The following is a 15,409-nucleotide window of genomic DNA, read 5'->3' on the forward strand; positions in this document are numbered from 1 at the left end:
GTTCTGGGAGTTGTGACTGTGCCAACTGGCACACCAGACACACATGTTCACACTGGAAATGAAACACACACAGAGAGAGATTCACTGGGCTTTGTGCTTTCGGCTGCGTGCGAGGGGGTGAGGGCGGCAGCAGCAGCAGCAGCAGCAAAGGAGCAAAGCTATCATCAGGACAGAATTTTGCTTGGCAACTTAATGAGCCACTGGTTAGATGAAGCATGCCATTTGGTACATGCAAAAGCTGCACTTAGTGTCGGGGGGGGGAATTAAAAAGGTTAAAATGAGAAATTACCCCTTTTCAAAGGTTACAGGGAAGGAGCTGATATTTTTCAGACTGCTTTCCACAATAGGGGGTGTTGATCCTCTATACAGGCTGCAGCATCAAACAGTTCTGTGCACAATGTTCTGTTAGACCAGCTTGATGGTTTTTAATCTCTCCTTCCAAGTTGATTAATCTAAAATGGGTTCATTTAAAACAGGGCAGTTTGTGCAGGTGTCTAAGAAAAATATTCTGAATTCACATTGAGTGCTTTTTTTATTCTTCTGTTTCACTCCATATCTTAAGAAGATCTAAAGCATTAGGAAGATTATTATTTTATACACAAAAATATTTTTGAACAGCACTTTGACTACAAACTGATTTCCCTGCAGAGGACAAAAATGCTACAATTTAGTGAGCGTTTTCCTCTCTGCAGAGACTTCAAAGAGGCTCCCTAAAGGCAATGATCAACTGACTATCAGTTAAAAGGAACCTCTTTGAAGGCACGCTTCCTGAACCAATCAGGGGAAAGCAGATCTTCCGAGGAGGTTGCTCCAACCAGTTGATTGGCAGTTACAGCAACCGTCTTTGAACTTTGACAGTTGTCGGTCACAGGTGCTACTCATTATGGCATCAAGTACCATACCCCACCTCTGCTGTTCTATGTAACCCATGCCATTGCTAGTGAGGAGAGATGAGAATGGTGCTGAGTGAGTCCCCAATTTATTTATCTTTTTAATTAATTTAGAACACTTGCTGACAGCCCAGTCAACAAATTCCTCTGGGTAGTACAAACTGGGTAGAGTTCAAATAATATATAGTTTAAATATTAAAGCTTTAGTTAAAACATTTAAAACAACCCTGTTACGCTGGCACAAGCAGCATAACAACATTTTAAACCCAGCAGAAATAATCTGCTCCAAGGGCAAAAGATGCTGCTAAGAAACTGGGAGACAAAAAAGCCATTCACCTTGCACCAAAAGGATGTTAATGTAGGTGTCGGGTGATCAACATTGGGGAGAGCATTCCATAACCAGGGCACCACCACCAAAAAGACTCTCTCATAATTAACATATTCCTCACTTGTTTAGGTGGGTGAACTTGGAGGCAAACCTTTGATGATGAACTCAAGGTCTGGGCAGTACACCCAATACACCCATTTGTGTTCTAAAATCATCCACATTGCTGTCATTGTGTTCTAGTAGTGATAAAATATTGTTCAATTTATTATACCATCTACCATGGGAAAGTTGGGGTCTTCAGAAAGATTATTTTTCTCTCCCATGTCAGAACATTGGTACGACAGGCACACTTTCTGACCCAAACCTGTTGATCTTCCAGTGTCCTCAAGAGATGTCAACAATCTTTAACACAGATCAGACACAGAAAGTAATCAGAAATGAATGAAAGTGATTTTGATTTATTATGCCATCCATCTCAACCGGAAAAATATGATGCATAAAACATCCTCATACAAAGACCAGCAGGTCTGACATGTATAATTTATGACACATGCCAGTCATACACCAACTTGTTGATATTACTTATTCATGAATACACAGAAAAGCTTGTCGCGGAGAAATATAACCAAATGTCAGCCTATTATCCCACACACTAGTATCTATCAAAAGTGTTAAAGGTTACAAAACAACCCATCATTTTGCCGCTGTTATCATCCGGTGGCGGAACCTGTTGAATATAGCACTATTGATTAAAATATCCACTTTCTTCCCACTTATGTCATCTCTAAACAATAATTACAGTAAAATATCTAGAAATATTGGACAACAGTCAACCACAGCTATGGACTTTTGGCTCCCATTGATTTCAGTGAGGAAACTTGTGCATAATCTCTCCATCTTAAATGTGCTTAGTTGGGGTGATGGGAGTTGTAGTCCAATGGTGTCTGGAAGGCACCAAGTCAAGGAAGTATGATAGAGGCAAAATGAAGCATGTTAAGATCCATGAATCATAGAATCATAGAATCATAGAGTTGGAAGAGACCACAAGGGCCACCGAGTCCAACCCCCTGCCAAGCAGGAAACACCATCAGAGCACTCCTGACATATGGTTGTCAAGCCTCTGCTTAAAGACCTCCAAAGAAGGAGACTCCACCACACTCCTTGGCAGAAAATTCCACTGTAAAACAGCTCTTACTGTCAGGAAGTTCTTCCTAATGTTTAGGTGGAATCTTCTTTCTTGTAGTTTGGATCCATCGCTCCGTGTCCGCTTCTCTGGAGCAGCAGAAAACAACCTTTCTCCCTCCTCTATGTGACATCCTTTTATATATTTGAACATGGCTATCATATCACCCCTTAACCTCCTCTTCTCCAGGCTAAACATGCCCAGCTCCCTTAGCCGTTCCTCATAAGGCATCGTTTCCAGGCCTTTGATCATTTTGGTTGCCCTCCTCTGGACACGTTCCAGTTTGTCAGTGTCCTTCTTGAATTGTGGTGCCCAGAACTGGACACAGTACTCCAGGTGAGGTCTGACCAGAGCAGAATACAGTGGCACTATTACCAGTGGGGAGAGCACGGGTCCTCCGATGCCTACACCCTCCCTGCGCAGAAGGCTTCCACGCAGGGAGGGTAGGCGGAGACTAGGCGTCAAAGAGCTTCTTTGCTGGAAGAAGTTCAAGAAACGCCCACTAACGGATTCTGCCAGCGATTGAGAAAGTCACGGGCACATGGTTGTCCAGACAGAAAGGGTTCATTCAGGCAACCAGCCAAGGGTGGCGTTGATTTACACACAAGCAACCCCTAGAACCATTACACTATCCATTCTGAAGAAAATCAGCCCTGAATGCTCACTGGAAGGACAGATCGTGAAGCTGAGGCTCCAATACTTTGGTCACCTCATGAGAAGAGAAGACTCCCTGGAAAAGACCCTGATGTTGGGAAAGACTGAGGGCACAAGGAGAAGGGGACGACAGAGGACGAGATGGTTGGACAGTGTTCTCGAAGCTACTAACATGAGTTTGCGGGAGGCAGTGGAAGACAGGAGTGCCTGGCGTGCTCTGGTCCATGGGGTCACAAAGAGTCGGACGCGACTAAAGGACTAAACAACAACAAAGGATTGCAGCCTAAGATCATGAGCAGTATGTAGTGGTTGGGGACATCCAAACTTATTTGCTATAACATGTTGGTTTGTGGAGACGAACAAGTCCCCTCCCCCTTAAAAAAAATCAATTCTGGCAGCAGCCACAACATGAGGGATATTTTAAAGGTCAAAGACTCTTGGTTTCCTAGCTATTTTAAGCAGCCCAGTTGGACATGTTTGCAGAGTTATTCTATGCATTATTCATAGCAGCAGGGGATTGGCTCTGCACCTTTTTCTGATTTGGAAACGATGATGCTTCCTGGCATTTTTGGCTGTGCAGTTGCATATTCCAGCTGTAGCAAGACACCCCCACCTTTCTTGCCTGTCTCTTCAGTGAAGATGAAAGTGGGTCTTGTGTTTCTGTTGTTGAGGACACCCATCTGCAACTGGGTACAAAGTGTACTATAAAGCTAGCTAATGGCCCATTATGTAAGAGGAGAAAGCTGGTGTCCTTGTACTTTTCAAGCATCTCCATTGAGCCTAAGCAATGGATGCCTTCTTTATTTATTTCATTTCAATGCCACCCTTCCAGGGTCCCCATTGTTCTGGGAAGCATTCAAGAACAGAACAATGGTAAATGTAGGTAAATGTGATCCTTGGTTTGAATGGATAAGCCAAACAGAACAAACTCTAATGTGAAATGATTTGGACTCGTTCAGAGAAGGAAACGTTTGGCATGCATTCATCTATGTTTTCCTTCTGAAAAAAATGTATTGTGGCCAGTTATGCTTATTGACAGTGTTTGAAAATGTGCCGTGCAATCTTATATATGTATACTCACAAGTAAGGACTGTTGACTTCAGTGACACTTCGTCCTAAGTAAGCATCGATAGGCTATAATCCAAAGCACACATTCTCTGTATGTTCTGAGTGAACATACTGTTTATTGCAGATATTAATATTGCACAGCATGACGCAATTGGATGCCTCAAAGCTGGCTCCTTTTGGAATAAAAATTGTCCAGACCCATAATTATTATAATTCAGAGCTTTGCTAACCAGAACCTCTTCAAAATAGGTACTAACACATTAACCATACACCCAGAAAGTTGAATAAAGCAAATGCATATTCAAGCATAGGTTCTTCTTCTTAAATATATAACATAATAACAATCAGAGCAAAAATCAAAGCTCTACCTCTCCCATAACTTACATCCAGCCTAAGGCTATGAAGCTGTTGGAGAGGCTTCATTATCACATCCTTCTCTCACCTGAGAACAAAAGATAAGGCAACTCCCTTTCACAATGGAGATTTGCAACTGAATACCTTAATCAGATGATCTTTTTTTAAAAAAATATTTTTATTGAGATTTAAGATCACCCACCAACACCAATAAAACATCAAATCTTATTACATATATCCTACTTTATGCTCCGTAGAGCTGTTGACTTCCGTCCTTCCCTTCCATCAGTTTTCCTATTCTATTCTATAGTTCACAGTTTCTTTGATTAGATATTACAACATGACATAAGATTTACTTCAATCCTGCCAAAGTTTTCAAATTTGTACAGTTCTCACTTATATAAATCAAAAATTTACACCATTCTTTTTGGTACTTTGTCTCCTCCTGATTGCAAATTCTGTGTGTCAATTTAGCCATCTCAGCGTATTCAACCAGCTTTATCTACCATTCTCCTATTGTCGGCATCTCCTGTTGCTTCCACTTTTGAGCTATCAGAACTCTAGCTGCTGTTGTTGCGTACAGATATAATCTTTGATCAGTCTTCTTAATATCTTCTCCCACCAAACCTAGCAAGAATTCTTCCGGCTTTTTGGGAAAGCTATACTTAAACATCTTTTTTAACTTGTTATAAATCGATTCCCAGAACTCTTTTAATTTATTACATGACCACCACATATGATAGAAGTCACCATCCTTTTCCTTGTATTTCCAGCAAGTTTTACTACTAGCTCTGTACATTTTTGCCAATTTGGTGGGAGTAAGATACCAACGATAGACCATCTTCATAACATTCTCTTTTAAGGCAGAACAAGCGGTGAATTTTATACTCTCATTCCAGAATTTGGCCCATACATCATAGTCTATGTTGTGTCCTAGATCAATAGCCCATTTTATCATAGCCTCTTTTATAAGTTCGTCTTTTGTATTCCATTCTAATAGGAGATTATACATTTTTGAAAGTAATTTAGGCTTACTTTCTATAATGTCTATTTGAAATTTCGATTTTTTGTCTTCAAATCCTAATTTTTTGTCCTCTTTAAAAACATCATTGACTTGATGGTATTGCAACCATCCTGTCAATTTTCCAAATTCCCAAATATTTAACTTTTTTGACCACCTTGATTTCAGTTTCTTGTTCTAACCTTTCTACTTCACTTTTTTCTAAATTTTTGCCTAACATTTTCGTCTTTGTCTTATTCAATTTAAATCCTGCCAGTTGCCCAAATTTTCCCATTTCTTCCAATGCTATTTTTACACTTTCTTGAGGTTCTTCTAAGGATAATACTAAGTCATCCGCGTAGGCCTTAAGTTTGAATTCTTTGGTGCCTATTTTGACCCCTTTTATCTCTGTTCTTCCTCTCAGGCAATTTATTAGTACTTCTAATACACTGATAAAAAGCAGCGGAGATAGTGGGCAGCCTTGTCTGGTACCCTTTGTAATGTCAAATGAGTCTGTTAAGGTGTTGTTCACAATTAATTTTGCTTTCTGCTCTGGGTAAATTTCCTCAATTCCTCTTAAAAAGGTGCCACAGATCCTCATCTTTTCTATACTGTTCTTCATAAATGACCAGGATACATTATCAAATGCTTTTTCAGCATCGATGAACATCAGTATGGCTGGCTTATCATTTCTTACTTCCAGGTATTCCAATATATTAATAATATGTCTCACACTATCCTTCAATTGCCTACCTGGCAAGAAACCTCCCTGGTCTTTATGAATTAAATCATTTAATATTGTCTTCAATCTGTTGGCCAAGATATCCGCAAAAAGTTTATAGTCATTGTTTAATAATGATATCGGTCTGAAATTTTTAACACTCTGATGGTCCGTATCTTGTTTGGGGATCAACGTTATATAAGCCTCCTTCCAGGGGTTTGTTATTTTCCCTTTTCCTTGTAAAATAGCATTCATTACTTCCCCTAGAACCAGTACTAGCTGCTCACCAAGTGATTTATAATACTTAGAGGTTAACCCATCCGGTCCTGGGGCTTTGCCTTGTTTCATCTTCTTTATTGACTTTTGGATTTATTGATTAGTTATTGGGGCATTTAATTGTTCTCTTTCCTCCAATGATATCTGCTTTCCTTTATAAATTTCCAAATATCTTTCTATCTTTTTTATATCTTCTTTTTCTTTCCTGTAAAGTTCCTTATAAAATCCTTGAAAGGCTCTTCTTATTTCTTTTGGATCTTCCATCAGCTGTTCCCCTATCCTGATTTTATTAATTAAATTTTGACTTTGACGTTTTCTCAGCTGCCATGCCAGAAGCTTCCCAGTTTTATTTGCCGATTCAATTTTTTTTTTTGTCTCATTAACTTTACTTTCCATTCCACTTCTTGATTCACCAACATGGAATACTGAGTTTGTAGCATTTTGATAGTCTCTTCAATGTGTTCATCTTTAGGTTTTATTATCAATTTTTTCTCATTTTCCATGAGTTGAACCAGAATTTCTTCTTTTTTTCTTTCTCTTTCTTTCTTTTTATGGCTATTTTGCTGGATTAGGAAACCTCTCATGACAGCTTTACTCGCGTCCCATACAGTGTCCAGACTGGTTTCTTTATGTAAATTCCATTCAAAATAATCCTTAATTGTCTCTTTCGCTTTCGCTACTATTTTTGGGTTCTCAAATAAAGTGTCATTCATCCTCCATCTAAATGAGGATTGTTCTCTACCTTTTAATTCCAGATAAATTGAATTGTGGTCCGATAGAGTTCGTGGAGTGATCTCAATTTTATTTACTCTGGAAACCAGTTCTTTAGAAACCCAAACATAGTCTATCCGACTCGAGCTTTGATGAGGTTCCGAGAAAAAGGTGAACTGTTTTGTAATTGGGTGTTTCCACTTCCAGGTATCTATTAAACCAAAGTTTTCAACCAATTCAAAAAAAAATTGGGGGAGTTTACCCTCATTTATATTTTTTCTCACTTAATCAGATGATCTAAGGTTAAACACTAATGTGTAAGATAGCAGAGAACATCAACAGTTAATTGTCATCATCCTTTTATAAAATACTTTACTGATAATCCTGAAGAATGGCAACTACCGAAATCACAGATTGGATTTTGGCAAACTTAACTAGATTGATCTGTCCGGGGTGTGTGTGTGTATGTATGTGTGTGTGTATGTGTGTGCGTGTGTATCCCTTTCTATCTTTTTTGTAGTTGCTATATATTGGGTTACTATATATTTTTTAAAAAACAGCCACAGTTAATTGTCAACTCATAAACTTATCAAGAGCTTCAGTGTGCTTAAATAGATCTTTCCCAATGTTAAACCCTTTCAGCAATAAACATACATGCCTTTTCCATTTCAGTGTGCAATTAAACAATTATACTTAACACAGTGTATCTGAAGAAGTGTGCATGCACACGAAAGCTCATACCAAGAACTAACTTAGTTGGTCTTTAAGGTGCTACTGGAAGGAATTTTTTTATTTTGACTATGGCAGACCAACACGGCTACCTATCTACTACTGGAACCATGGAAGGCACCACATTGAGCCGCATGAAATGGAAGTCCATCAACCTCACCACAGTGTATCTGAAGAAGTGTGCATGCACACGAAAGCTCATACCAAGAACTAACTTAGTTGGTCTTTAAGGTGCTACTGGAAGGAATTTTTTTATTTATACTTAACACTGTTATGAGTTGTGGGCAGGGGGTAGGCTGTATGCTAAGATCCCTTGAATTCCTGGATCCAGCAAGTGTTAAAATTTAAGCAAGGATTCAAAATCATGGCATAGCCAGGCCAACTTCCTGGTGAGGCCCAGATACGTGTTGACTTGGTAACAAGGCAACAACGGTTGTGGCTCTGTACCAAATGTCTCTCTCAATTTGCTGGTAGTTAGAAAGAGAAGGGCCAGAGTTGAGGTAGGAGCTCGAAGCTCGAAGGAGGTAGAAGCCAGAGAGAGAGAGAGAGAGAGAGAGAGAGGGAGACATGCTTGATTTCTGCTTGAATACAAGACTGCAGGCATGGGATAAGGAAGACCCTCTTGGGGTGTTAATGCTGTGATCCCTTCCATCATAGGCTCAGGTTGTATATATGTGTAAATGAACCATATATCTTAAATACACCACAGTCTTTGCCATCCCTGATTGCGAAGAAACCAAACCCTGGGTAAGTGCCTGGAACCCCTGGCGATTGGCGATTAGGGAGGGGTACAATGATACATAGGAGTGTGGTGTAATGCCCATTCTAATGGGATAAAGCACATCATAATGATATATGAATGCTGTATATTTCCAACCATGTTTCAGTTCTCCTGTTTTTGCTTGTTACTCTTTTCCTTTCCATATAATATAATGTGGGAACGCTTTCCTTTTCAATGAAAACACTGGTTGCTTTTTTAAAAAACAAAACAAAGCAAAGCAAAATATTAATAAAACCATGAAAAAGCCAACAATTAAAATACAATGATTAAAACACACCTACAGAACACCCATAAAAGGGCAGCCTCACATATTTAATTTTTGTTGTTACAATATTTTAAAAGGCTTTTTCAGGGCAACAAAAACTAGCAGAGGGAAATCACTGTTGCTTGCTCTCGAAACATCCTTCTTTACCTAAATTACTAATTACACACTTCACTGCCCACCTGTAATTATGATATGAGTAGAAATTTCTACACCTCAGCAATTTAGCTGGTTCTTCTTTCTAAAAACAGCCAATTCAACTCGAATGAATCTCACCACAAAGCAGCACAATCCTGTCAGAGTAGAGTGGCAAAACCTGAAAATGAGAGCTGCCATCTGGTCAGTATTTCTCCCTGTCCCCACCATCTCATTTTTATGAGTTTTTAATCCAAGGTAATATCATAGAAAAGCTTAGCCGGAAATTGTGCGAGGTCTCTTGCATCTATTTTAAATCTTCTATCCCTACGCTGATAAATGAAAATGTACAGGCCATGAATTGATGGGAGGAGAAAGAGGAGCCCATGCTTGCCAACTCTTTTTCCACCCCCAGATTTCACAGATGAGAAATCTGTGATTAGCCTCTCCCACAGGTGGGATGTGTGTATATATATAAATAGTTGTATTCTTATCTAATATTCAAGATCTGGATGAAATTGCACATGGTGGGAGATAAATCTAAAATTAGATGGGGAAGAGATTAAGATAAAACTATCTCAGTGAAAAGTTGATCTTCTCAACACACAAAAATAAGATACTATTAGTGTTAGTATGAATGCTCTCATTTATCAAATACAGCATTATGCATTGTAAACTTATTACAGGCTTTGCTGAATTCAGACGCATGCCATTTGATGCTAAAAACCAGTAATTCTGAACTTGTGTTAACATCTAATCTTCTTCTCTAAGCCACAACCAGACGTCTGTAGATAAGGAATATCATCATTCCCATTTTCCTGCAAATGATTTGGACTGCGTCTTCTTTCAGTATTACATAATCTCATCTCTACAGAACAGATAATAATTATCTGCACTCATTAATTATGTGCTCGTAGACATAGACTTTCCGCTGTTAACCTGGCCATATGGCTTTCAGGGATATGCTCCTTACATCATGATGGATGGTCAGTTGTCAGTCTTCCAAGGGCAGGTGTTGCCCAACACACACACACTCTGTGGCGAAACTAATTGATCATAACACTATATAATTATAAGTTACCTTCCCATTGGACACTATTTCTCTTCCAGAGTTAATAGCTAATTAAGTACTTTGTAAGTTTTACATAAAGTGGGGGGTAGTTACACAGACTGGGCAATGAGGGGCATAGCAATTTGAAAGTATTCAAAAGTATAGTAACAAATACGAATTGGAGCTAGAAATATATTCCAGAGTCCAGCCAAACTTAAACTCCAATTAATTCAACTGGAAGCTGTCTCTTTCTGTGAAATCAGTGGGACCTCCAAATGCTTAATTTTGGGTCCTGCACCTAATCTTTGGCGTCTTTCTTCAGCTGAAACTCACTTTTCAGATAATTTGCAATTATTATCTTTAAAATGGGCTGGTATAATGGGTTGGATCTGGACTAAGTTTGTTGCCTTTAGTTCCCACTGAAATCAGTCTAAAAAGTTAGTCATAGCTGGGTTAAATTCCTTTGATTTCAATGGGAATTAAGTGCAACGAATGAATCAAGCCCAATGTGCTTAATTTTCAGATGCTTAATTTTCAGATGCTTAATGTGACAGCATCATTTGGAGTTGCCACTGAAACATGGTGGAACTTTTCCCTATTCCCCTCCTAACACTATTATGCTGCACAATCACCCATCTCTACTCCACATGACTGGCGGCGGCTGGGCAAACAAACAGTGTAATTGCACCTGAGAATGATGGAAGAAGCTGTATCACCCATGTTGGAGGGGGTGGCGGCTGCCATTTAAAGCTTTGCTGTTTTTGTAATATTGTATATGCCCCAAGCCACACATTTGATTGTTCTGGATTGTACAACTCTTTCATTGAAGTCAATGAGACCTTGGAATATTTACACCAGGCAATCAGCTCATTGGGAGCTGATTCCTATGTGAAATATATGTGTCAATGGAAAATCTCAATAAATCTGGCATGAAAACTATGTACAAGAGCAGCGATGGATAAGAAATACTACCTCCTATTTAGAGACCTTTTTGCAATGTTACCTGGACCCTGTATCCTAGTGTAACTATCAATCTTTTGTTTATTCTTCCACAAGTAGTTGATGGACATAAATGCATCTTTCTGCACATTCAAATTCCCTGGACGCAATGTCCTCATATTAATAAATTTGATTACTTGAGCAGCGTGATACATCTGTCTTTCAAGACATGATATGAAATGGCAACATTCAGAGCAGCGGTGAAGCATTAACTTCCCACCAATAAATAATTTTAACAGTGTCATATCCTCTCAAGTCTTTTAGAATTAACTTTGTTAATTTTTGTTGTTTCTCTCTTTCTTAGAACATGCAAATTAATGTGATGAACCAGCAGAGAAGTGGACGCAGATTTTCTGCTAAGACAATCAACTTAATGAACGGGTAATTAGTGTTAAGAGCATTAGTAGCATTAAAGCTTAATGAGTTGATTCTTCAGCATGTCACATCCCTCATTCCACAGTTTACCAAACTAAAAGTTTATTCCTCTTTTTGAAATGAAGAATGCTTTTAGATATGAGGTAGAATAGAATTAAGTGGGAGGGAAGGGTATGAATTATCGGCGTAATTAAAATGAAACAACCGAGAAAGTAGTTCATTTTAACTAGCTGTTTTAGTCGAGTTAAACTAAGAACTTCCAGAAATGCAAGGTGTAATACAGTTTATTAAGATTTACAGAAATGAGAACATGTATTACTTTTCCAAAAGTTAACTGAAGGGAAAATATTGCAATATAGAGTGGGGCCATTTTTAATTTTTTTTGTAGTTTTCAGGAATAATAATAATAATAATAATAATAATAATAATAATAATAATAATAATAATTTATTATTTATACCCCGCCCATCTGGCTGAGTTTCCCCAGCCACTCTGGGCGGCTCCCAATCAGTGTTAAAAACTGTACAGCGTTACATATTAAAAACTTCCCTGAACAGGGCTGCCTTAAGATGTCTTCTGAATGTCAGGTAATTATTTATCTCTTTGACATCTGATGGGAGGGTGTTCCACAGGGCGGGCGCCACTACCGAGAAGGCCCTCTGTCTGGTTCCCTGTCGCCTCACTTCTTGCAATGAGGGAACCACCAGAAGGCCCTCGGCGCTGGATCTCAGTGTCCGGGCTGAACGATGGGGGTGGAGACGCTCCTTCAGGTATACAGGACCGAGGCCGTTTAGGGCTTTAAAGGTCAGCACCAACACTTTGAATCGTGCTCGGAAATGTACTGGGAGCCAATGCAGATCTCTCAGAACCGGTGTTATGTGGTCCCGGCAGCCACTCCCAGTCACCAGTCTAGCTGCCGCATTCTGGATTAATTGCAGTTTCCGGGTCACCTTCAAAGGTAGCCCCACGTAGAGCGCGTTGCAGTAGTCCAAGCGTGAGATAACTAGAGCATGCACCACTCTGGCGAGACAGTTCGCAGGCAGGTAGGGTCTTAGCCTGCGTACCAGGTGGAGCTGATAGACAGCTGCCCTGGACACAGAGTTAACCTGTGCCTCCATGGACAGCTGTGAGTCCAAAATGACTCCCAGGCTGCGCACCTGGTCCTTCAGGGGCACAGTTACCCCATTCAAGACCAGGGAATCCCCCACACCAACCCGCTCCCTGTCCCCCCAAAACAGTACTTCTGTCTTGTCAGGATTCAACCTCAATCTGTTAGCCACCATCCATCCTCCAACCGCCTCCAGGCACTCACACAGGACCTTCACCGCCTTCACTGGTTCTGATTTAAAGGAGAGGTAGAGCTGGGTGTCATCTGCATACTGATGAACACTCAGTCCAAACCCCCTGATGATCTCTCCCAGCGGCTTCATATAGATACAGGAACATGTTTACAAGATGGTGAGAGGCCCTTATGGAGATAGGGGTTTTATAGAGGCCATACAAAGAGCCAGGTCAAACAGACCCACCTCAATTTTTTCTCCAACCATAGTATTACTGTGGTTTTTTTTGTTCAAACAGGAATGGCAAAATTGGACTCGGGGGTCAGTTTTTGTCAAATTTATATGAAGCATAACTTTTTAGGATTCAAGTGTCTATTGGTCAAATTATGTCCTAGATCAAATTTACTGCAGCTGCTTGCTAGCAGAGATAACAAGATTATTAGGCTCGTGAGAAGCTTCAGACAGAGAGGGTCATTTCCAAAGCTGCTCCGCTCACTGCTAGTATGGGTTTAATTTAGCACAGCAAAATTGTCATGAAATGTAAACAGCCCAGACACAAAGCCTGCTATATTCACCAACACTCTTGCCTTGACAGCAAGAATGAAATAAATTAATGATGTTTTATTCACCTGTCAAAAGGAAATTGCTCAACCCAGCTGGGTGAGCAGGCAGAGGTTTGTTAAAACCAGATTCACAGATGAGCTGCAGCCCTCAAGAGCGCATGACACTTATCCCAAATTCCAGTCAACAGATCCACCATAATCAACAGCCCTCGATGGTTATTCTTGCTTTATTACCTGGGGTAACAGGGTAGACTAGAAATTCTATGTGGTTTCAGATGAAAAAGCCAAGCTAGATCAAGCAAAATTTTGATTCATCTCTCTGAAAATTAGATTATACTTATCAATTTCTTTTTGAGTAACAGAAACCAATATATATAATTAGGCAGGTAGGTGGAAAAGCAGTAATTTTGTTTAAATAATCCTCTCACATTTCTGTGTAACTTTAAGTTAGTTTTTAAAGAATGCTCAGAGCTTGTCATTATGCATGATCTTTGCCCAGAAAAGTGGCATATAAATATTTAAAAATCAATTAATCACCACTGCCCTTTAAAAACTTTGCTTACCTTTCCCAATAATAAAAATAGGCCAGGATCTGTGGGTTTTTACATTGTGGAAAGTGTTGTGGCACAAGATTTTTGTTTCCCTGGCAATGACCTCTGCTGTTGTTCTCCCAAATGACTGTTTTCAGAATATTCTTCCCTTTCCCTGTACTGCTGCTCCAGATATGTCACCATTATCAATTAAGCAGTTTGTGACATCCAATCATCTCTCCCCCATTTCCATTCCATTTGCATTCTGAAAGTCAATTGGGCAGAAAGATTAATCGGAATATTTATATTATGGTTTAACAAATGCAGTACAGTGATAAATATTCAGCACCTGTCAGAGTGGCCATTCATTAAAATTAGGGGAGTAGATGAGTAAGAAATAATCAACGCTTGTTAAGGAGAGCCACAAGAATGGGAAAATATTTGCTCATTATCTCCTAGTTTTATCTGGCCCTTTGGCTCATCAACATTCAGCCACACTGCCAAAGAGCATGAAGGAGAAAAACTGCAAAAAGACAAGGACAGGAGAGAGGAAAGGAAAGTGATGGCATCTTAGTGTTGTTCTGATCTGTATAGAAGCATTTCCCTTTGCACACCTTTCCCTTGGCACATGCAGACGGGCATACGGGGTTGAGAATGGCACGGAGCATGGACTATGCAGAATTAGATAAATTAACTGGAAGGGTTTGAAACCTGCGGGACCAGAGATTCTTAGAAGACTGGAGCAAATATATGAACAATTTGAAAAGTAATTGTAATGAACAGATTACGCTAGGAGGACTGCAAGAAGTTTTGTAAGGAGGGCTATTTGAAATATTGCAAGAAAGACTATGAGGAGAGTTACTAGTTAATGATAATTAAGGGTAATAGAGAAATTAAGAAATGCAGAATAAGTGATAGAGAATGAAAAATCATCAGAGGAGTTGACGGAAGTCTAAAATATTGCATAAGATAAGAAGTTATGTTATATGATTGTTGAAAATGATATGTTTAAAAAACCCAATAAAAATGTTTGTGTGTGTGTGTGTGTATAGATAGATAGACAGATAGATAGATAATGGCATGGAGCAATCTGCCAATATGAACATCACAGAGAAATATTGGGCACATAAAAAGGTAAAGGTACCCCTGCCCGTATGGGCCTGTCTTGACAGACCCTAGCGTTGTGCACCCATCTCACTCTAGAGGGCGGGGGCCAGCTCTGTCCGGAGACACTTCCGGGTCACATGGCCAGCGTGACAAAGCCGCATCTGGCGAGCCAGAGCTGCACACGGAAGCGCCATTTACCTTCCCGCCAGTAAGCGGTCCCTATTTATCTACTTGCACCCGGAGGTGCTTTCGAACTGCTAGGTTGGCAGGTGCTGGGACCGAGCAACGGGAGCACACCCCGCTGCGGGGATTCGAACCGCCGACCATGTGATCGGCAAGTCCTAGGCCCTGAGGCTTTACCCACAGCACCACCCACGTCCCTATATTGGGCACACAGTGGGTGACAATTAGA

At 40.0% G+C, this 15,409-nt stretch overlaps 1 protein-coding gene across 19 annotated transcripts in view; it reads left to right on the top strand.

Annotated features, from left to right (window-relative positions):
• The first annotated feature begins 838 nt into the window (after window positions 1–838).
• The window catches only part of LOC310689984 (uncharacterized protein), a 94,994-nt gene continuing 80,423 nt past the window's right edge, over window positions 839–15,409 (top strand). For 15 of the 19 annotated variants that reach the window (XR_014517733.1, XR_014517734.1, XR_014517735.1 and 12 more), the window contains exons 1-2: window positions 839–966; window positions 11,447–11,523. Coding sequence is in view for 2 of the 19 variants with exons in the window: in XM_083468636.1 (XP_083324762.1) it covers window positions 11,450–11,523 (74 nt within the window). In the remaining 17 variants the exon portion in view is untranslated. Of the gene's footprint in view, window positions 967–995; window positions 1,249–9,208; window positions 9,297–11,446; window positions 11,524–14,349; window positions 14,847–15,409 lie in introns of those variants that run through there. The other 4 variants (XR_014517748.1, XR_014517743.1, XM_083468635.1 and 1 more) reach the window with 4 other exon arrangements.

Source organism: Podarcis liolepis (genome assembly GCF_965112155.1).
Source record: "Podarcis liolepis genome assembly, chromosome: 12".
Lineage (NCBI taxonomy): Eukaryota > Metazoa > Chordata > Lepidosauria > Squamata > Lacertidae > Podarcis > Podarcis liolepis.